At 37.2% G+C, this 24,129-nt stretch overlaps 1 protein-coding gene across 2 annotated transcripts in view; it reads left to right on the forward strand.

Annotated features, from left to right (window-relative positions):
- Positions 1–24,129, forward strand: part of LOC131029556 (uncharacterized) — a 185,003-nt gene that overhangs the window by 94,317 nt on the left and 66,557 nt on the right. For both annotated transcript variants that reach the window (XM_057960069.2, XM_057960075.2), the window contains exons 8-9: positions 2,595–2,655; positions 2,906–3,291. In XM_057960069.2, coding sequence (XP_057816052.1) covers positions 2,595–2,655; positions 2,906–3,291 — 447 coding nt within the window. The remainder of the gene's footprint in view (positions 1–2,594; positions 2,656–2,905; positions 3,292–24,129) is intronic.

Genomic DNA, 24,129 nt, shown 5'->3' on the forward strand with positions numbered 1-24,129 from the left:
TATAATACTTCATCAATGATATTATGATAGTGATAAAGATAATTGCCTAAGTTGTTGATTTTGGTCTCTGCTCCCAAATCCCTTCATTGTAATCAAGTTTCTTATATGATAAGAGATCCCAATAACTAGCGGGGGTCTAGGAGTTGAGACCCCAATGGGTCGAGGGGTAGCGTCCCTCATGGGGGTCAAGGGGCAATGCCTCGAGCGGGGTTGCGGGTAATGCACGCCATGGGGTTCGAGGCCAATGCCCCCAACAAAGTTGAGGGGTAGTGCCCTTGCCATTAAGCTTAAGTTAAGGTCTTTGAAACCACATGAAACTTCATGTTGAACATCATTTTCACAATTGTATCATTTAAGGGAGAAATTATGTATTTGGCACATTTTTTTTGAATAATCTTTTCTCTCAAGTGGTGTGAGGAAATCTGAGCGGCATTCATGCATTTAGAGGGCAAAATCATCACCTTTTAAACTATTTTATCACTTCTTTTTTTGCATTCTTTCTATGTTTCACATTTTTAATGCATCTACTGAGTTTTTTGTCAAATTTGCTGAGTTTTGGTGAGTACTCACTAAGAAAATAGCATGTACTCGCCAAAAACTCAGCAAGTCTGACCGGTGAGTTGTGACTCACAATTAACTCGACAAGGTGAAAAATTAACTACTCACCAACTTGATGAGTACTCGCTGTGTTTCCCAACTATGGTTGTTACAACTGCATCTTTAGGGAGAACTTGCTTTCTCTAGTTACTCTATGTTCTAGAGTGCCTTTGAGAAAGATTTGCAATGACAGAAATTTTTGGAACTCCTTCAGCTTTGTCAATTTCGATTCAATACTCAATAAGAAATGTTTAGAGAAATGGACATAGAAGTAAAATTCAACTTTAGTCTTTGCAAGATGAGATGCTTTGTGTATTTATGTCATGTGCCCTCTTTAGCTCTGTCTAGCAGAGACATGTGAGTCAGCTTATTTTGGGGTCTTGTGGGCTGACAGTGGTGGATAGAGACTCAGTGAGGATATTCAGTGTTTGGGATTTTGTATTCTGGCAGTAGTGGACCAGTTTGGAGTAGTTCCTTAATTTTAGGAGGCATTTCCTTCTTTTGTGGAGGCTATTCCTACTATTTAGGAGGATTTGACAGTACCCAGGGTTGGGTTACCATGAGACTATTCCTTGGGTTCAGTTTCAGGAGATTTGGGTATGTTTCCTAGCTTCTAGGAGCATCCCTAGATTTTAGGGACAAGATTGCTCGAGGATCCATGATTTCCGACAACAGTCACAGATAGGTGGCAGGCTCCGTTTCAGACTTGTGGAGTCAGATGAGCATTATACGGCTATTTGGGATATATTTTTAATATTTCCTAAGTTAGCGTCTTATTAATTAAATAAAGCTATTTATATAGCTAATTGGAGTAATAAGGGGATTTTGGCTTCTTCTAGTCAGGCAGGCATACGTGTTATAGCTCGTTGGAAAGGTCTTGAATTATTATAACTTATTTTCATCATCCGGAGACCTTATGGCACCTTGAGTTATGTTATTTGACGAAAGGGGTGTTTTTCCTATACATAAAGGCCTTTTTAATTAAGAATATGCCATTATTTAATAAAGGTAAAAGCATATTCTCCCTTTAGGGTTCGAGTAGCTTTGAGAGGGAGATAAAAGGAGATGTTGGCTCATTTTTTATTATCTTTTTACATCTTCAAACTTGGCATTTGTGAATTTGCTCTAAGGAGCAATTTCTGGAGAATTGGGACGCAAACCCCAGGGCTTGGATATTGGGACGCAAACCCCAATAGAAGGTTTCAGCAGCTTCATTTGGTTTTAGACTTTGATTGGAGTGCAAGTTCAGCATTGGAAGAGCTTTGGCTTTGGACGTTGGGTATATTGCTTGGCACGTGGGAGTTCCTTGGCTGCCTGGACGTGACTGCAGCAGCCGTATGGCCTCCTTCCAGCTGGCATGTGGGTTGCTGATTGGTATTCATCAGCCATCTCTTTTCATTGTGCGTGGATGGTCTTTCTTGCAGTTGGTAGATACTTTGCTGGCATATCATTTATGTATTTTGCCCGGTACGATTTGTAGCTATTCTGGATTGGCTGAATATTATATTATTGCACATTATTTTCCAGCCTATTTCATATTTGCTGCTGTTGTTATTCATTGTTTATCTATATCTAGAAAAATACAAACAAAAACAAAAGACACAACCTTTCTGCAACTTCTGTCTCTCTCTGAAAGATCATTTAATAAACAGGAAGAATTTATTTTAAAACAAATAATTAAAAATTACAGCTTGTCAGCTTAAAAGATCCATCAGGGATCTTTCAATTTAGCATTACATATTTTTCTATATTCATGTTTGAGTTGAAATTGTGAGAAATAAAGAAAAAAAATTGGTGTTGAAATTTTCTGTAGAATTCAGTTCTCAAGCTGGAAGGATTTTTGTACTGGTTTGCTTGTGTAAAATACCCTTCTGATTTTTTTTGCATTCTATAGTATATCAGTATGAAAATGTTTAAATTATCTGTGCTTGTGATTTAAAATTGTTAGAAAGGTTATTATTCCTTCTACTTATTTCATGATTTGGCTTAAAATTCAGTTTCCAAGCTTGAAGGATTTGTCTCCAATAGGGAACAGTCATATGAAGATCCTACAGAAGAGTAAGTTGCGAATTGCTTCTGTTTCATCGTCATATTGAACTCTTTTGTGGCATTAGTCTATGGAGTATTTAATGTGGTTATGACTTATGATTTTTATGTTTACATTTCTGGTATTTTTGGAGTCAATTGGAGGTGTTCTTTGGGCACATTGAATTTAGTAATAATATTTTCCCAATCTTAGATAAGAATGGACACATATTTTTTTACAGCATGTAATTTTTTCTCTGATACATTGAGATTTATTCTTCAGGCTATTATATGCTGTTTTTGTGGTTTCAAGTGAGCATGCAACAGTTGCTGAATTAGCTACAACATTACAGGCTGATTTGCCTCATCTTCAAGCTGCTGCATCATTTGCATGTCGCCTGGGATGGGCAATTAAAGTCCTTGATCCAACATCAGTTCTCCAAGATTCAAGCATGCCTGGCTCCCCAAATGGTTTGATCAACGATGATGAGGATGGCACTTCTTTGACAGGCCTCAGCATTGAAAATCCTTTGGGTGAAAAAAATTCAGATTTCTCAGCAGGTGGAGGCAGCATAGATAGCACAAAGACATCTTCCAGTTCTGTGCGTGTTGCATTTATTGTTGATGCTAACATAACATCATATCTAATGATGGGTTCAGTATCTCCTGGTATATACCTGAACTATTTAATTTTAAGTGACAACACACTTAATATGAAGCAGTGAATGTTGTAGAGATTTTATCCCTTTTTTTCTGAATTGAGATTGAATAAGATGGCTAGATAAAGTTTTTTTCTCCCTTTTTTTTAAGAAGTTTCTGTAGAACTTCTTCAGGTATAGATGCTTACTTTGTTTTGGAAAGCAATTTAGGTCATGGAATGCAAGTTCTTACATCACAGCTATAAGCTAGATTATGCAGAAGAGATGTTCTTGAATAATGCTTGTAATGTCCAATGCTTATTTAGGTCATGGAATGCAAGTTCTTACATCACAGCTATAAGCTAGATTATGCAGAAGAGATGTTCTTGAATAATGCTTGTAATGTCCAATGCTTATATCTCTATAAGAAGTGAAAACATAGTGAATAATTATTTTTAACATCACATTAAATGCTATTTTAGTTAACGAGGCTGTAGGTGGCATGCTATATTTTAAATTCTAGTCAAAATCCTGGAGAGGTTTTCAATGAAGGTGGAGTTTTGTGTTGAGAAACTGAAATGTAGGAAACATTATCAGACATTTTTTCGATTCCCTCAATCATTATGGAAAGAAATCTCATGTGGGACATGCTAGCCTCAATGAAAATGTAGAGTCAACGTTAGTAAGTGCTCTTTGTGAATAGATATTATTTTTTCTGATAAATGTTTTCTTTTCCTTTGTGGGCAAAATGGTGAGGGACGCTAGACATGTGGAAGGAAAATAACATTTCTTAATACTCAAAGGCAAATAATTGAGGATTAAAAGGTCGTCCTCATTTCTCTTGAAGCAATGTCTAGTGAGCTATAATATTTCAAGAGCCACTAATTTGCATTAGTTACAAATTGACTAACTGGTGAGAACAGAATCAAATGTGCATATTGAAACAAAGCACAATGGCATTCATTGATGAGAAGACACACGAAATTATACTTGTAATTCATATTTGTATTACTGATTCTCTTTGATGAGGATTTTGTGGGAACGGAAATTGTTGGAAGAATAAGACACACTTTAATGAGTGTATGCTTGTATTTATTATACTATGATGAAGTTACATTGGTGGTTGTAACTTACATTATATGTTATTTTTTTGACACATGTAATGTGGTGTTATTTACATCATAGTTGTAAAAATTGGACTTAGCAATAACTCAGCTGACCTAAAATTTTCATTCTTTTGGGAGTCGACAAAAAACTTAGGGAAAAGCTCAGCAATAACTCAACAAGTTTTTTGAACATTAAAAAACACATAATATTTGTAAAAAAAGTTATTCAAATACATGCATACTACTGAATATTCCTTCATCAGTAAATCAAAATTTGAGTTTAATACACATTATAGAGTAGTTTTGTTTAAACGTTAGTTGTAAATCCCCCACTCCCTTTATATAGAACCTCAAAAAAATTAACAACAGCCTTACCATTAAACATTTGAAAAGTGGTGCTTTGAAAATTACCTATAAAAAAGACATTCACTCTGAAAGCATCACTTTTGAAATCCCTAAGAATTGCTTCTACACACTGAGAACTTGTGTTTGTGACTGACTTGTTGCACAACAACTGAAAATTTGTTATACACCAATTGAGGATTGTTGTGTAACATTTAAAACTTGTGCAACAGCTGAAGACTGTTGTGCAGCAACAAAAACTGTGTTATGCGGCAACAGAAAACCTTATTACACATCAACTACAGCTCTTCCTTGTCACCAATAGCTTCAGAATTGCCATGATTCTTAATGATTGGTAAATCCTTCCCATAAAGCTAAGGATTTACTGAAATGACCCCCTTAGTTTTTTCAATTTTTAAACACAACAATTTCACCCATCAGCGTTAGAAAAAATGAAATACTGAGAGCATTACATGTTGGCGGTTGGACCAGCTGTAATTTTTGTGCCCTAGATTAGTAATCAGAATTATATCCTTTAATTATGCCCTAGTTTGTAATCAGATTTGTAACATTTTAGTAAATCATAGTTCAATAAACTCAGAAATGGAGGAAGTAAACAAGAGACAAACACAAATACCCTGGGAAAACCTCCAAGGAGGGAAAAACCCAGCATTAAAGACCCATAGGTCAGATTATATATTCTCCCTTAATAACACAAGTACAATACTTAGCTTCCTTGACAAATCTGAATCCTTCTTGTATGACAGATCTGCACTTCTAAGCTCTTCAAGTCTGCACCAAAGATTGCCTTTGTCCTCTAGAACAAGTTTGCATAAGTCTAGACAATTTCGCACCCTCCTAGTGTAAGTTCGCACTTTTCATGCAGAGCTGATTCGCTTAATGCTTAATAATATTGTCTTTGCAAAGTATCTTTATTTATATGCATCTTAACCTTTTTTGTTGCAAGTCGGCCTCCTTCCTTTTTGGCGCCAATATTGTTATTGTGGCGTGGGGTTTTAGGATGGCGTGCAAGCATAGGGTTGGGCTTAATCTTGGGGTCACGTTACCCTTTAGGATAGGGCCAAGTCCTAAATGGGTTCGGATGTTGCCTTAAGGCAATCCGAACCCATATATTAACCTAGTTACAAACAACACTCCCTCTTAACTAGGGAAGAAGAGAATACATAATCTGAACCTTTAGAGTTCCATCTAGTACACAAGCATAGAATGGATCTAGCACACAAGCATAGAATTACATCTTCCACCTAGCACACAACCATAGGATGGTTCTAGCACACAAGCATAGAAAGTGTAATACACAAGTGGGTCTTTACATAATTACAATTATCCATCTAGCACACAAGCATAGATTGGACACAATTCATTCTTGCACACAAGCAAAGAATGATACAAAGTACTGCAGATAGAGTCACTGAGATTGGAGCTCCCTCTCAATCAGGGTTCCGTTTTCCACAACACCAAGTCTGTCTCTGAAGTATTCGAACTTCACTCTGGATAAAGGTTTGCTAAGGATGTCTGCAATTTGTTCATCCGTGCTAATGTACTTGAGATGAATGGCACCTCTTTGTACCATGTCCCGAATGAAATGATAGTGTGTTTCCACATGTTTGGACCGGTCATGAAATATGGGATTTACTGATATCTTTATACAACTTTGATTATCACAATGAATGGTGGTAGGACCACTAGCTTGACCAAATAATCCAACAAGGAGCTTGTGAAGCCACATTGCTTCTCTGGATGCAACAGATGCGGCAATGTACTTAGCTTCTACAGTGCTTAATGCTACCGAAGATTGCTTTCTACATGCCCAAGAGATCACTGCAGAGCCCAAGTTGAAGCAGATACCTGAAGTACTTTTCCTGTCCTTGACACTTCCTGCCCAATCTGAATCTAAGTAGCCTTCCAAGAGGATTGAGGTATTAGGTGAATACTTCAGCCCATAACCAATAGTGCCACGCAGGTATCTTAGAATGTGCTTGGCAGCAACCAGGTGAACAAGTTTAGGTAAGCTCATGAATTGACTGAGGGCATTCACAGCATAACAGATATCTGGCCTAGTATTGACTAGGTACATCAAGGAACCAATCAACTGCCTGTACTCAGATGGATCTACAAAATCAGAGTTAGCTACAGAAACACTTAACTTCTTTAAGTTAGATTCCATAGGAGTATGCATAGGTTTACAATCCATCATTCTAAATCTTTTCAAAATATCAATAGTATATTTTCATTGACTTAGAAAAATTTCATTGGATTTTTGCCATACTTCTAACCCTAGGAAGTAATGCATTAGACCTAAATCCTTCATTTCAAATTCTGAGGCTAATTCCTTCTTACATCTTATGATTAATTTATTTTCACCAGTGAGAAATAAATCAAACACATACAAAACTAAGATAAGCATCTCATCATTATAAACTTTCAAGTAAATGTTAGCATCAACATCATTCTTGCAAAAACCTAAGCTTAGTAAGTACTTATCAATTCTTTCATACCAAGCACGAGGAGCCTGTTTGAGCCCATATAAAGCTTTCTTCAACCTGCAAACACGAGAATCTCTTTTATGGATTACATAACCTTCTGGTTGCGCAATATAGACTTCCTCCTCAATGACATCATTGAGGAAGGTTGTCTTAACGTCCATTTGATGCAGCTCCCAGCCTTTGGCTACAACAATAGCTATTATAGATCTAATAGAAGTATATCTAGCAACAGGGGCAAAAGTTTCTTCATAATCTATTCCTTCCTTTTGAGAAAAAACCACAAGCTACAAACCTAGCTTTATATTTTTCAATGCTACCATTAGCATTATGTTTAATTTTAAACAACCATTTAGAGGAAACAACAGACTTACCTTTGGGTCTGGGTACAATGTCCCAGACATCATTCTTGATGATAGACCCATACTCTTCATCCATGGCTAATTTCCAAGCATGATGGGACATAGCTTCTTCGACATTGTGAGGTTCAGACTCAATGATATTACACATCACAGACATGTAGTTGGCGTGATTTTGGGACCTCTTGCTATCTCTAAAGGTTCCTCTGGGAGCAGCAAATCCTTCAGCATCTTGAATCGTGTTTCTAACCCAAAGTGGTCTCTTCTTGCAGACCACAATATCCTGAGGTATATTGGTAGAGTGCATAGGTTCTGTTGGGTCATTCTGAATTTCCTGATCCGGAAGGTCAGTAGACTCCTCCTGTATCTCAGGGTTAGCATCAACTATTGAATCTTGATTTTCAATCACCATATCATTATTGTTGGATAATGAATCTTTAGATCTTTTGAAAGCAATATCTTCTTCAAAAGTTACATCTTTACTTACCTCAACATACCTTGACCTGAAATGTAGATCCCGAAGGCTTTGGAAGATTCGTTGTATCCCACTAAGATGCCTTTGTTTCTAGATGGATCCAACTTGGTTTGTTTTTCTTTAGGCACATGAACATACATCGGGCTCCCGAATATCCTTAGGTGGCTGATGTCAGGTTTGAATCTTGTAAAGGCTTCTTCAGGAGTCACATCCTTTAGGGCGTGATGAGGACATCTATTCTGAATATAGACTACTGTTTTGGATGCTTCTGCCCATAGAAAATGTTGCAGGTCTTGATCATGGATTATGGCTCTTGCAGCTTCAACAATGGTCCTATTCTTTCTTTCAGCAATTCCATTTTGCTGAGGATTGTAGGGAACACAAAACTCCCTCTTAATTCCTGCTTTAACACAAAAGTCATAGAAACTACCTGAGGTGTATTCACCTCCATTGTCAGACCTCAAACATTTAATTCGATTTCCTGTAGTATTTTCAACTAAGGCTTTGAATTCTTTAAATCTGTTTAGGACTTCTTCAGACTCTTTAGATTTAAGAAAGTAGATCGATGTTTTCCTAGAGAAATCATCTATGAAGATAACATAATATAGGAAACCGCTAGGAGATGCTACAGACATAGGACCACATAAATTTGAATGAATAAGTTCTAACTTTTCTTTAGCCCTACTATCGCTTTTATGAAAAGGATTCTTTACATTCTTACCCATTGTACAACCTTTACAAGCATCATCATGAGATAAACTGAGTTTAGGCATACCTTTAACCATTTTACCGAGAGTGGGAAGAGCTTGAAAGTGTAGATGTCCAAGTCTTCTATGCCATAGCTCACATGATTCAGGGGCCTCATGAATGAGAGCTTGAATTGGATTAGCTGCAAGCTTATATAAACTATCACATCTATTTCCAATAATACGAGTAGTTTTGAAATTAGATTTCTTAGACCAAGCGAGTACTTTCCCTTCAGAAAATGCTATTTGCAAACCCTTATCTTCTAAGGCAGAAATGGAAATAAGATTTCTTTTAATACCAGGTACAAAGAGAATATAACAGAGTTGTAAGGAAATACCAGAATCTAATTTTAAAGAGGTAGTACCAAAACCTTTTACTGAGTATCGAGCATCATCACCGATTACCACATGAAGGTTGGTGTCCTTTTCAATCAGATTTGAGAGATGCTCACGAAAACCTGAGATGTGTCTGGAGGCACCACTGTCAAGTATCCACGTATTGCTATCCGTAGGAACATTAATGGATAGAGCAGAGATAAGAAGATAATCTTCACTTTGTTCGGCAACTTCATTTAAATTGACTTCCCTTTCCTTTGGATCATTCTGACAATCTCTGGCATAGTGACCATACTTATCACATCTGAAGCAACGAATGTGAGAGGAATCTCTTGACTTCTTCCTTGGATCATAGGAGGAGGATCTAAAATCTTTGGTTCTCTTTTCTTTCTTCCAATGTCCACCTTTCCTAGATTTAGCTAAGAGAACATGATTATCTTTGTGAGAGTTCTTGAGTTTTCCTCTTACCTCAATTCGAGATTCCTCTTCGATGCAATCAGATTGAAGACGCTCAAAGTTGGGACGATCGGCTCTTCCACCAATGCTACGAATGAATGGTTCCCATTCATCAGGTAGACCATTTAATGCAATCATAACAAGATCTTTATCCGAGATTTGGCAATCAATAGTACTTAGCTTGTCCTTTAGTTCATTGATCTTCATGAAGTAGGCTATGATTGAGTCTTCTTCTTTCATTTTTATGTGAAGAAGTTGTTGTCTTAGAGCAAGAGCCCTACTGAGGTTGTTGACTTCATACATCCCTTCCAAGTGTTTGATCATTTCCTTGGCAGACACAAACTTTGATATGACAGTGACAAGATGATTCTTGACGGACTCAATTATGATCTTCCTAGCCTTGAGGGAATCTTTCTTGAACTGTTTCAGCTCTTCAGCATCTTCTGGAGGAGACAACCTTTCTTCTTCTACAAATTTCAGCAGATCATTCTCTTCAAGGATCAATAGAATACGGACTTTCCAAGCAGCAAAATCTAGGGCTCCATCAAGTCTATCTTCAACCCTCAAACCTGACATTTTAATCTGAAAACAAACAACAACTATATGCAACAAATGATTTACTAAAATCAGAAGTTAGTGACACCTTAGCTCTGATACCATGTAATTTTTGTGCCCTAGATTAGTAATCAGAATTATATCCTTTAATTATGCCCTAGTTTGTAATCAGATTTGTAACATTTTAGTAAATCATAATTCAGTAAACTCAGAAATGGAGGAAGTAAACAAGAGACAAACACAAATACCCTGGGAAAACCTCCAAGGAAGAAAAAACCCAGCATTAAAGACCCACAGGTCAGATTATATATTCTCCCTTAATAACACAAGTACAATACTTAGCTTCCTTGACAAATCTGAATCCTTCTTGTATGACAGATCTGCACTTCTAAGCTCTTCAAGTCTGCACCAAAGATTGCCTTTGTCCTCTAGAACAAGTTTGCATAAGTCTAGACAATTTCGAACCCTCCTAGTGTAAGTTTGCACTTTTCATGCAGAGCTGATTCACTTAATGCTTAATAATATTGTCTTTGCAAAGTATCTTTATTTATATGCGTCTTAACCTTTATTGTTGCAAGTCGGCCTCCTTCCTTTTTGGCGTCAATATTGTTATTGTGGCGTGGGGTTTTAGGATGGCGTGCAAGCATAGGGCTGGGCTTAATCTTGGGGGCACGTTACCCTTTAGGATAGGGCCCAGTCCTAAATGTGTTCGGATGTTGCCTTAAGGCAATCCGAACCCATATATTAACCTAGTTACAAACAACACCAGCCACTTCCACTATTGCAGTGGGATGAGTAAATACTGAAAATTAACAACACACTTGGCGGTATAACCTGCCAGTATAACCTGCCACTTCCACTTGTACAGTCGGAGGACTGAATTAAGTAAATGACAATCACTCAACCACTTTTCAGTTGGAGGACTAGAAATAACAAAACTATCACTCAACCACTTATTCAGCGGGAGGAAAGGAGTACAATATGAAATAGAGATAGGCGGCAAAGCCAGCCTCTTCCACTTATGCAGTGGGCAATACAAGAAAGTAAAGTGCAGAATGAAATAGACTGTTTCAGTACTACTGAACACAGCCTTACAATGAGCAACTCTGCAAGATACTATCAGTACAATAAAGCTCCAGTCTCCAATAGATATAAGAAGGTACTCCAAGAAGCTACAAAACAAGAAACTGAAAAACACAAGCCAAAATGAACAATTTACCAAATCTAATATAGCATGTCAGCATCACCAAAAAAAATCAGACCAGCAACACTGTGAAGTCCAAATCTCCATCAAAACACCTCCGAATGGCTCCAAATCAATGGCAAGGAGAGCTAGGAAAAGGGTGCCCAAGTACCAAACAACAAACTATGCCAAATAGCCCTCAAACTTTTATGCACGCTTCCCAATGTCACCGCAGCATGGTATGGCCTGCCTGGAAAGGGGTGACCAGCCTTAAAAATCAGGTCCTCTATAAAATTTGAAACTCAGCAAGAAGGGGCACCTAGCACATAGGAATCCAACGAGCAATTACCTAGAACAATCAGAAAATCAGGCAGGGAGATATGAATGATTAACTGCTAGAGCCATGAACCCAACCAGCACATGAAAACACTCCAAAACTTAGAAAACTGAAAATGCATCAATGAAATCCATCTCCAAATAGCTCAATCTATCCCTCTGAATGAGAAATAGTCTCTCAAACCAGCTAGGTGCTATCTCTCAAGCACGAAATTGACACAAGGATAGGAAGTTCTCAACTTCGAAGGACAAGTCTAGCACAAATTCGGTAGCACTTCGTTATATGTCAAGCAAAAGATGCCCACAAAGGAGGCCAAGTCCTTTTATATCTTTCTCCAACACCCAATCGCCCCACACCAACAATATGGGATAAAATATCAAATGCTAGTTCACTTTATGTCCCCTCATTTACATTTCATGAGCACACAAGGAGGGGCGTACCACTTAAGGAGGTCCAATAATAATATAAAATGCATAATGTGAAAATGCAACTTAGGCGCCCAAACCTTATGACTTAAAATAATACTTTATCACCTTAAGTTGTCCCCTTAAGTCATAACCAAAAAAACATCAGTCACACGCCTAGGCCAAGGGCATATTAAAATTTATTAAAAATACCTTTTCCATGTGCTGAACAACTGCCATAGTGAATGGAAGGCGAAAAGTACTAAAAACTGCACTGCCAGAAATAGCCTTTGAACTGGACCACTGAAACCTACCAAAAATAGCATTTGATAAAAATAGCATACTGCTAAAAATAGTAATTGTGTCCAAATGCATTTTAACCACATTTTGAGTAGTCGTCGCAACTTACTGAAACTAGTAAAGTCTAGAAAAGTCTTCAGATTCATTTGTATGTCACACCATCGCGAAGCTCTTTGAAAACCCAAAAAAATAAGTTGTCCTCGCCCCCACTTACTAAAAATAAATATGGCAAACTCCATTGATTGCTATGCATGTACAATCATTGCGAAGCTTTCTGAAAACCCAAAAGGAATCCAAAATCCAAACCGTAAAACTCCAACATGCAAGCCACCAAAATTGCCAAAACATACTCCTAGAAAATAGGAAACCCTAATTACTGCTCCCGACTAGCCTACGGGTCTCCGAAATAAGCTAACGACCAACTGAATTGATCACTGTTGAGAAGGGGACATTACATTTACCAATGATGATGTGGTGATCATGGTCTATATTATTTTATAGATCAAAAAATGAGTTTAATTCCCACCACAATGTGATATGGTTATAAATTATATATGTGTCTTAATATTTTGCAAATTTCATCTGTGGAAAACATGGGCCCAAAGCAATGTTAGTTTTTTCTTCTAAAATTTGTGGGGGCCAAGGTTGGCAGCACCTAGTGGGGTTGAGGGGAGTGCCCCTCATGGGGATTGGTCAAAGCCCCCAATGGGTTTGACAGCCAGCACGCCTTGTAGGGTCAAATATAAAAAAGAAAATAGCTGGAATGCTTGAAAAAATAGATTTATAACTTGCCACCAAGTTATACTTCAAGTACTCATGAGTTTTATAAGTTCTAGGTGAGTTTTTTGAGTATGAGTAACATGATTAACATAAGCAATAAATGCTTGTGTAGAAAGTGTAGTTAATGTTCTGTACAAAGTATAGTTTAATGTTATGTATCTAAAAGCTCGCTCCCTCCCCATAGTTATTTCTCTTGCTCATTGTCATCTCACCCCAATCTCTCCTATCCTACCCTTAATGACTAAATTGTAGAGAACTTTAATGTCATCCCAAAATATGACAAAGAGAAAAGCACCAAGAAGTGATTTCATCAGTAGACTATTCCTAAAATGTTTAGTAGCAGAGACAAATGTCATCATTATCAACCAATCGCTGAATGTAGTGATGATAAACCTCAATGTGCTTCTTCACTAATTTCAAGATTCCTTGATTGTTACAGGAAAAGTGTAATTTGAGGAAGTTGTCAATCATGTAAAACTGGATTAAATAAATACGATAATTAAAACATTTATTAATTAACATTTAATGATATTGGAAAATCGTCTCATTTATGAGACTGCACGATTTTCTTCTAATATATGATTATTAATGTTTATTATTTGTTATGATTATTATTTATTATTATTGTTTTATTTTAATGTAACGTTCATATCTCAATTATTAATATTATATTAACTATTAAAGAAGTTTTACCATAAAATACTATTAAAACATAAAATAGATATATTGAATATATTACACTTACCATATAACGTGTTATTTAATAAATATAAAATATAAACATGAATTGTCAAAATACATTATAAGTATTATTTGGAATAATATCGTATTAATACAATAGAACCGATATACAATATAAATTATTTATGCTCTCCTTAAACCACACTTAAGAAGAGCGAATATAAAACCTGAATTAAATAATTATTATTAATTTAATATTTATTAATGAAAGATTAATTGAAATTATTAAATGGTTGTTTATTTATTAGATATCATTATTTAATTAGTATTCATTAATAATAATATTCTGAAAATATTCAAATAGAGCAAAACAATATTATCATTATAAGCATTACATATTAATAAAAAATATTATTATTAAAACAATGTTATAATATTATATTATTAATAATATTATTGTTTACATTTCATAATTCTACTATTGTTCTTAAAATACTCCTGGCATAGTAATTAGTAATAGGCAGCGAACCAATTATATGAGGAGACGATTAAGAAATGAGATTTTATAACCGTACGATAATATTAAAATGGACCCCATATTAATATACAAAATATTTATAATGATCGATACCCAATTAAGTGAGCGCTAAACCTTAAAATTTTCGAGGGTATTGCACCCAGCAATCACATTATGTGTGATGCGGTGCGTCTAGCTTAAAGGCGCCGAAAGGAGTTTCGGGTGGGCCAGGGAGCGGTGACTCCAACAGTCACCCCGCTCACTCCTCCCTCAGCAGTCACGACCCCTGGCTGGGTTCGCCTCAACCCCCCCGCTAGTATTAAAAGCATAACTCGTGGGCAAGAGGTAGGAGAAAAGGCACGCAGAAGATAAGATAGGGGAAGGAGAACGTCAAGAGCAGAAGGGACACAGGTAAGTCACTCCACCGCCAATATCAATTCTGCAATAAGTTTATTTATAAATCAGTAGGGTTACATACCCCAGGGTAGATGTTCATTAAAATCATCAATACATAAATGTATGTAGTTTAATTAATTCAGTACATAGCATATACATAGATGTGGTTGGAATACAAATGTATAGAGACTAATATAATGAAAATCAATAATATATATATATATATATATATATATATATGGGTATACAATGTGAATAAATCTCCATGGGCTAAATCAACTAATAAATAGATTACAACTACAATTTGAGGAATAAACAACATTATTCAATTAAGGACTAGTAGGAATGAATTAAGATATTACCATGTTAATGAATGAGGCAAATTGCATATCCAAACCTAATGAGATTAATTAAGAATAGAGTAATAAGGATAGTAGGAACTAGGCCTCTGTCAGGTAGGCCACCCACTGCGGATGACTAAAGGTCTGCCGACGGTTCGGCCAAGGGGGAGTGTACCGCCCTTGGGGCCTGATAAGCGCTACGGGCATCCTATTGCAGCTAGACCTCTTGATCTCATTAGGAATGAAATATGAGAATTGACTTATTGATAACAAGTGACCTTAAGTGAATTGGCTAATTACACTCTAGGTAAATCATTCATACCAAAATCAATTGTTGAAATGCATTGTTTATATGTTTTTTTTTAGATTGCGGATTTAGGGGACATTACAGCTCACTGTCATCTCGCCCCAATCTCTCCTATCCTACCCTTAATGACTAAATTGTAGAGAACTTTAATGTCATCCCAAAATATGACAAAGAGAAAAGTACCAAGATGTTAAGTGATTTCATCAGTAGACTATTCCTAAAATGTTTAGTAGCAGAGACAAATGTCATCATTATCAACCAATCGCTGAATGTGGTGATGATAAACCTCAATGTGCTTCTTCACTAATTTCAAGATTCCTTGATTGTTACAGGAAAAGTGTAATTTGAGGAAGTTGTCAATCATGTAAAACTGGATTTAACCATAATACACAATTGGGCCACAAACTAAGCGAAATAACTAACAAAGCAATGGCCTAATGTTGTGGATATAAGATTATCTAATTGCCCACCTATTACCTATAGAACAATCCATTGACCTATGAATCATCATCATAGGCTAGTAACTTGAACTTGAACATCATGGGTGAAGTGGAAAGTTTACATTCAACCATGTGAAAGCATATTAAAAGATTTGTTGAATACTTGACTTGGCCCATGAAAATGAAATGCTCATCTCGCCAAAGTAGATCAGTCACATCAAAAGCAAAAAAAAAGATCAAATTTCACTTGCTAAAAAGAAGTGGCTCCACTAATTGTGACGGAAAGATTATCAACACAAACAACAAGAATCAAAATGTCATCACCATCAATTTTACATTTACTCTTGTAAACCCATTTGCATCGAAGGAGTTTTACTTTGAGTCAATTCAGCTAACTACTAGGGATGATTTTATGAAATATAACTTTTTAAAATTTTCCACAATTCACAAAAGATATTCTTTTTGTGTTCTGACAGTCTTTTTTTTGTGTTTCTGGATTTTACACAAATTTAAATATAAAATATTACTCACTTATTTATTTTTTATTTGAAGAAATACTTCATATTGTATGAGTAACCACCCAACTAGGTTGAAATAATATCATAACAACAATTAAATGCACCTGGTAATGCTGGCTGGAGTTAGTTCACTGACCCAAAAACACAATTAAAACTTTTTTGCAGCTGAAGTAAAGATGTTGTCCCTTGTTGTGCTGGCGGCTAGGTGTCAATGTGACTTTTGGTGGCGCTGATTGCTAAAATCAGAAACAAATAATCTGCAATTCCTTGTGGCAGTATTCCCAATGAGTCTGCACTGCCTTTTGGGTTATGGGAGACCCACAAAGAGATGTGGCTGGGCAAAAAAGACACAAATAAATTTTGAATCTGCCAATATCTCTTTTGGTTTGCTGTTGATTCCACTTTGACCTGCGTTAAACCCCTTTATGTGCTGGGCCTTATGAATAAGAAAATTTAAAAAAAACACAATTTATCAGATTTTCACCAATCTTGCTTCCATGCCACCTTCCCAAGGTTCGACTCTTTTCCTGTCTTTTTCAGTCCCACATCACTCTCCTAAATATGGGGCAATCACTGATATTTGGTCTTATTTCCTTCTTGGTAGCTGGTGTCTAAGTTCTAGGGAACAAGTATATTAAAAAAAAATTGTAACCTTTGCAGTCCTCCTTTGGTCAGTGATGAACCCCTCTTTCAATTTGTAACCTTTGCAGTCCTCCTTTGGTCAGTGATGAACCCCTCTTTCAATTTGTAACCTTTGCAGTCCTCCTTTGGTCAGTGATGAACCCCTCTTTCAATAAGTGATTACCTCTTATAAGTTATAACCTAAGTTGCGGGTCCCGGTTTGGGTTTGTGGGTTCAGCCAAGAAATTTTTTGGGGTTTTGGGTTTGTTAGTACAAAAACATATAAAAATAAAAAATTTATACATACATGCAGCAGTAGTTAAGTTCAAAATACACCACTAAGCTAATAGTCAAATAACATAGCAAAATAGTAAATACACCACCATATTAATCTTTTAGTTCAAAAATAATAATGTCAAGCTACAACAATCAGCCATCACTGATCAAATATCATGTGGGTCATCAAAAATATCATCATCATCTTGCATATGTTGTGGTAAATTAGAAGAACCACAAACAATGCCCCTAAGAGTGGCACTGGCACTAAACATTCGCACATAGAAACAAATAAAGAATATTGCACATATTAATGAAAGGAACACTAACACCTCAATACACAGATTGATATACTAATGAACAAATGAGTAATTTTGATTCGAAATCCACTAATCCCAAAAAGATAAGAACGCTGCCCAGATGAATATTACATTTGCAAAGGAAAACAATATTCAAAAATATCTACTCAAGCCCATAGACTTAAACGAATATTTGAGCAACATGTTCTATTTCATATGCACAAAGACGAACAAACTCTTTAGGAATCAGCAAATTTTATTGACCTTGCTTCGATCGTGTCTCACTCTCACACCACAATGTGATGGGGATCAAAGAAAATCAGGACCCCTTCTTATGTCCTTTCATTACATATTTAAACTATGTTCCACAGAGTTTCAAGGACAAGGATGACAGGGGACGTTGAGACACGTTTCCGATACAGGGTACTTTTGGGTCATTTTTGGGTAGATGGCAAGGGATGGCTGTTAAAAAAATAGGGGGATTTTTAAAAATATAGAGAAATTTCAAATATGCATATCATAACAATGGTAAAGCATTCATCATAGACATTAATACATTGCATTAGACTTGAATTCAGATTTCACAAGAGAATCAACAAACGTTTTGCCAAAATTCAAATGCTTTCATTCATCATTGTCAATAAACATGTCATAAACATCCAATTCCATAATAGACATAAATATTAAACATCCATAACTATGAAATGACATAAACTGTAAATAGAAAACATAGAAGTCCAGAATCAATTGTCCATAATAATGTCAAGATAAACTAAGAAAATATATGGCTGTCCATAATCAGCACATGGTGGGTCTAAGACTAAGAGTCTTAATCAAGATCAGAGCTCGAATCACTATCAATATGAGGGGCTGCCTCCTCAACCAATGGAACCCCTAGCAATCCTAGGGTTGTCTCCTCCTCAATCTGCATAGCATCTTCGGGATTGACATCTCAACATAAGGCTAGATTTTGATAGTAGTCAGGAGTTTGGCGATCCTATAGCCACAATGTACTGTGAACAACCATTAACTTATCCGATCGTCTAGAAGTAAGGTTTGGATGAAGCTATATGTGGACCAATTCCTCTTTGTAGCAGAGGAGCCAACACCTTGTGAAAGAAGACGAATGACAAGTACTCTTAGGTCTGGTGCATCCCTACCATGCCACGTCCACCATCCAATAGGGTTGACATGAGCTAATGTAGCTCTATCCGACCTCACCTCTGGTCTACAATAGGTTGGACAGTGAAGATTGACAAATGCAAGCCGCTATGTGTGAAGTTTGGTAGAATCATCTCCACTATACATTTTTGCAAGGGCCTTGAAGCCATCTTTCACCTCTTCATCACTAGATGGAGGCACTCTCCTAGGTCTTGGTGCATACCATTTGGGATTGAGAGCATAGGCTGCTGTGTGAAATGGGTTGTTCATAATGTTCCAACATTGTGACACAATGAACCTAAGATGCTCCTCATAAAATCCCAAAGTAGGGTCCCTACTATGAATAACTTGCTTTATCCGACCAAGCATGCTATCAAAGGTCTCATAAATCTCTCTAAGGTTAGGAGAGTCAATATCAGCATATCTAATCACTTGCACAATAGGCTTAATGAAGGAGAAAATATATCTCCAAGTGCAAACAAGTTACAAGTTAGAAACATTTCGAAAATTAAATAATAAAATCAGCACTGCCAATTTTCTTACCTCATTGTGGACTACTAGTCATCATCAAGGATTTTTTGCTTCACACTTCTTCCCTCTGTTGTGCTTGTCTCATGCCATCTAACCCACTCTGCATTGACCACCATGGATTGTGGAGCCTCCTAGACCTCAAGCATCCTCTCTAACAAAATAAAGCAGCTGGCATATCTAGTCTCCATGGGCTTGAGGAATTCCTTCCTTGAAAATGTCCTAAACAATGCAAGTGAAGTGTGATGGTTGCAAATGAACATTTGCACATCTCTAGCCTCTAACACCGTTGTCCTCACACAATCAATTTTCCTGATGTCCTTCGAGGTATTGTTCAATGCATGCACACAACATGGGGTCCAAAAAATGTGCTTATAATCACTCTCCACCATCATTCCAGCTAGCTTACACAAACAGGCTGAATCAGTCACTACCTGCACAACATTAGGGGCTACAACCTCTTCTATGGTATCTCTCAAAATCTGAAACTGGAAGGCTGCATCCTTCCTTTTCCCTGAACAATCTATAGCTCTAAGAAAATAAGAGCCTGCGGTGCTAGTGACAATAAGATTGATGAGTGGCTGATGTTTGATATCGGTCCAGCCATCCATGATTATAGAGCATCCATCCCTCATTCATTTTTGTCTCATATCCTCCATCAAAACAGTCACCTTGGAGTACTCTTTACCAAGAAGGGTGGTGCGTAGCTTAGTTTGTCTAGGTGGAACAAATGAGGGACCAGCAGCTATGACATCTTTGAACATTTGTTTAAAATATGAAGAATGCTAGACATGGAATGGTATAGTATGAGCATAAAGAAACTTAGCAATAGAAGCTTCAGTCTTATCTCATGCTTTTATGTTAAACAAAATAGCACATTAGTTTCTCTCTTAGTCTTCTTAGTAGTAGAAGTGCCATCCTCTTTCCCATGAGAAGCATCATCCATTGACATAGTAGGCTGCAAATTCTCTGTTGAAGTCCCTGTACTTAATGCTTTCCCCTCCATATGCAATCTAGTTGCCTCAATTCTCTTAGCTTGAGTTATTTTTTTGTAACCTTTCACCCCTTGACCACTTACGCCCAAAAGATGGCAATAGACTCCAGTATAGCTGCCATTAATATGTTTGTGGTACAAATGACTCTCCCATTTTCTAGTAGCCCATTTTTTTTTCTTGTCTTTGTCAATTCTTGTAGCAAATTGTAGTAGAGGTTTTTTTGGGTCAAATGGGCCTTTTGCATAGTGTTTGAGGATTTGGGAATGACAATCAAATGGGTTTGAGGAAGTTGCTGCCACTGCTACATTCACACTTCCGAAGACCCCCCAACGGCTGCCCCACTTCTAGTTCTTGGTATAGTTTGAGTTCCTTTTTCAATTTCAACTACATCACTCTCACTATCACTACTCCCACTGCTATTCTCATAGCTGCTCATGATTTTGTTTGTATAAGAATGTCAAAGAAAGCTGCAAATTGAAAAATAAACAAAATTAACCCACAATGCCCTCCCTTTTTGTTCAAAAACTTGAAAAAAAATTGAACAAATCTAAAACAAATGCAAAATGAAAAGCATACCTCTAATGGAGATTTGATACCTCAACCTCCTCTTTCACCTGCTCTTCACTCCTTGACTAGCTGCTTGTAATGTCCCCTAATTAGTTATACTCTAAATTCACTTAAATTCACCAAATCTAAATAGGCAATTGATTTTATGGAAGTACCTTTAGTAGACTTATTCCCTACAAACACAAAATTAGAGGACACTTATGAAGTAATACTCATAAACTGAAACATATATTAAAGAGATTAGGATGAGTGATACAGTTACCTGCTGAAGACCTTGAAATGAGTTAATTATATATTATGTTTGTTAGAGTAGATAAAATCAGATTATAGATAAGTTTTTCGTTCTTTGTTATTCCATTCTTAGTGAACTGGGATAGTTTGGTTTGATAGGGTGCCCAAGAAACCCTCAACCCTAGGCCCAAGAGTGGATGTTGTTGGCAAGAGACACTGTTCCGGTGAATACTGATGCATGGAAGATGCTTAGGGGTTGTCATTGATGGCAACTTAGTTCACAAATCACATCTGGTGTACATAGGTTTTACCAGAATTCATATTATTCATGAGGCATAAGTCTAGAAAGTGGAACACAGTAACCGGTGGAATGTGCATATCTTGATTTTGATTGGATAATTTTGGTCACGGTGATAAAGGCTATTGATTCCAGGTTCGAGGTAGACTATTTCGTTATCCCGATATCCGATGTTGATTCGTGAGCAAGATTGAAGGTTTGGTATCTGGTAATTTAGTTAGAGCAGAGCTATTTTGGTGTAACGTGTGTTGCGGATTCAAAGGGTTGATTTCGGTGATTGGTTTCATGTTCGAGGTGATTGGGCCGACTTATGGAAAGCTTATTATCTTTGTGTTTTGGTTTGCATTTGGATTTGTGGGTGGATTGAGCCGACTTGGTGATACACGTTTCATGTTGTGTGTTATGTGGTTTTTAGAAGCCGACATGGTAAAAGTTTCTTTTTTTGGTGCGGATATATAAGATCGATATGGATGAGCATTTTGACATATGTTGAGAGTGAAGGAAGTTTGCATGAGCGAATTTGCAAAGGTTGGTGAATGTGGTTGAAGGTTTTGGTGCTCCGATGTATGACAGAGCAGGAAAACAGAGCAGAGAGACAAATCAGTTGCAGAAGATAATTTGAGCCCAACCAGAACTGCATTTTGGCATATGTAGATGATATACTTCAGTTCATTCATTATTGTAATCAATTGTAATAGCCTGTAAATCAGTGAGCCTTCCTCCGAGTTGTAGCCCTTTTGTATTTAAGCAGTGAATTCTAGGCAGTGTGTCTGAATGCAAGTGCATTCCCCTCATGTAATATTATCATACTTCTGGCCATAGTATAATAATATTGTGGGTTCAAATCCCACCGTGGTTTTTCCCTTTCCGAGTTTCCACGTAAAAATCTTGGTGTTATGGTTGTGTGGTTAATTGCTTTATGTTTCTACATTTCACTTTCATTCTTATGCATCTGGTGGTTTAAGAATCAAGTTAATAAGTTTGCAAATTACAAAATACTGATGTTATTGGATGCTTTGATTCCTTTCCTTTATATCTCTCAATGTGAGGGAGAGGTCACACCTCTTCATCATGTATGCCCTTTGGCAAGAGACACACCATTTCACCATTAGCACTCTTTTGAAAGAGTGCAACTCTTCATTTTTTCTGCCCTTTGAAAGGGACACAACCTTTCACAATCAAATCTGCACTTCTTATTTAAGTTAGTTCTGCACTCCTGATTCCCCAGATTATCCCTTCTCAAATGAGGCTCTCTTCTCCCTTTTATACCCCATATTTGGGAGAGTCACAACTTATCATTTCATTCCTTTTGTCCATTCATTAACTTAATTAAATTTTGAATTATACTCTTTTATATTTTCATTTTAATTTTATTATTAATAGTTACCATTAAATTCTATTTCCAAATGGAGACATCACTTTGCTCCTCTTACTGCCATTCCATAACTTTGCAAATGCAAAATGAAATGTGTTTTCTTTCTTTTTTCTTGTTTTATTGTTGTTTATGTTGACTTGGTGGTTAGCACCACCTTCGGGGTTCGCGACATGGCTTAACAACCTCCCGTCGATCTAGGTAAGTCTGGTGTTTGTAGCGGGCATTGATAGCTCGAGCTTTTGGCGCAACGGCAAACATACCTACAATTGGGATCAAAGCCTTGAGTCACAGGTTCGAATCCTGGGAGGTCTCCTTCATTTTGTTGGTGTGGAACCCTCAGTCGGTGCTGAGGGGGAGATTGTTGACTTGGTGGTCAGCACCTCCTTCGGAGTTCGCGACATGGCTTAACTGCCTCCCGTGGATTTGGGTAAGTTTGGCGTTTGTAGTGGGCGTTGATAGCTCGAGCTTTTGGCGCAACGACAAACATACCTACAGTTTATTCATGTTGGTGGGGTCGGCCAGGTCATAAAATTATTTAAAAATTTTTTATTTTTATTTTTTTTGTTGCCAACAAGTGTTGGGCCTTGCACCGTCCCCATTGCATTTTGGAAATGTCCCGTGTGTGTCGCAGCTAGGAAACAAGTCTGTTAGCGGCATTATTGTACACAAACATAAGACTAGTTAATTATGTGTAATTGTTTTGGTTAGTTGGCAACCGAGGGGTGGTTGTTGCAGTGCGACGGTTGGCGCTCGCACCCCCTCGGTATCTTTATATACCTAGGAATGTAACTTGTAACACACAATGATGAATGGAATAACATCTCTTATACTTGTCTGATATCTATGGCATTATTATTTTGCATTACGCGCTTTATGTCTTAAGTTATTCACATGAGAGGGCAAACATTTGGCGCCGTTGCCTAGGCGTACTCGGGAATGGAAGACGCGGATGGCACACAGACATGATGGGCCTACCCGTTGGTGAGATAAACCTAAAGGCCGACGACGCGCGAATAGAACTTTACATAGGGGAAGACACCGCAACGAGAGAATTTTCAATTCTGCTCCAAGTAGCCATCCAGACCTACGTCCAACGAGAGGCGACGGAAGCGGAAATCCCACCAAGTGTCGTGTGGACAGCGTTGGAGGTGAGCCCGACAGTAAACCGGTTGATGAACCATCTTTCCCGGTTGCTTGCACAGGCATCACTGGCACAACAAGCTCGTTTGGAAGAGATTGCCCAGGAAGAGCGACGCCAACAGATCCTTCAACAATACAAAGATAACAGCCGACGAGAAGTAGAACGGGATGGCTCCACGCCAGGAAGGAATTGAACCTTGAACCTTGAACCTTCTATATTCAAATAAAAGTGTCATTGACACAAGTTGTATCTGAGGAAATGAATTAATAAAGACATGTTTTGATTTACGTATTG

This window comes from Cryptomeria japonica, chromosome 10, assembly GCF_030272615.1.
Source record: "Cryptomeria japonica chromosome 10, Sugi_1.0, whole genome shotgun sequence".
NCBI classification, from domain to species: domain Eukaryota; kingdom Viridiplantae; phylum Streptophyta; class Pinopsida; order Cupressales; family Cupressaceae; genus Cryptomeria; species Cryptomeria japonica.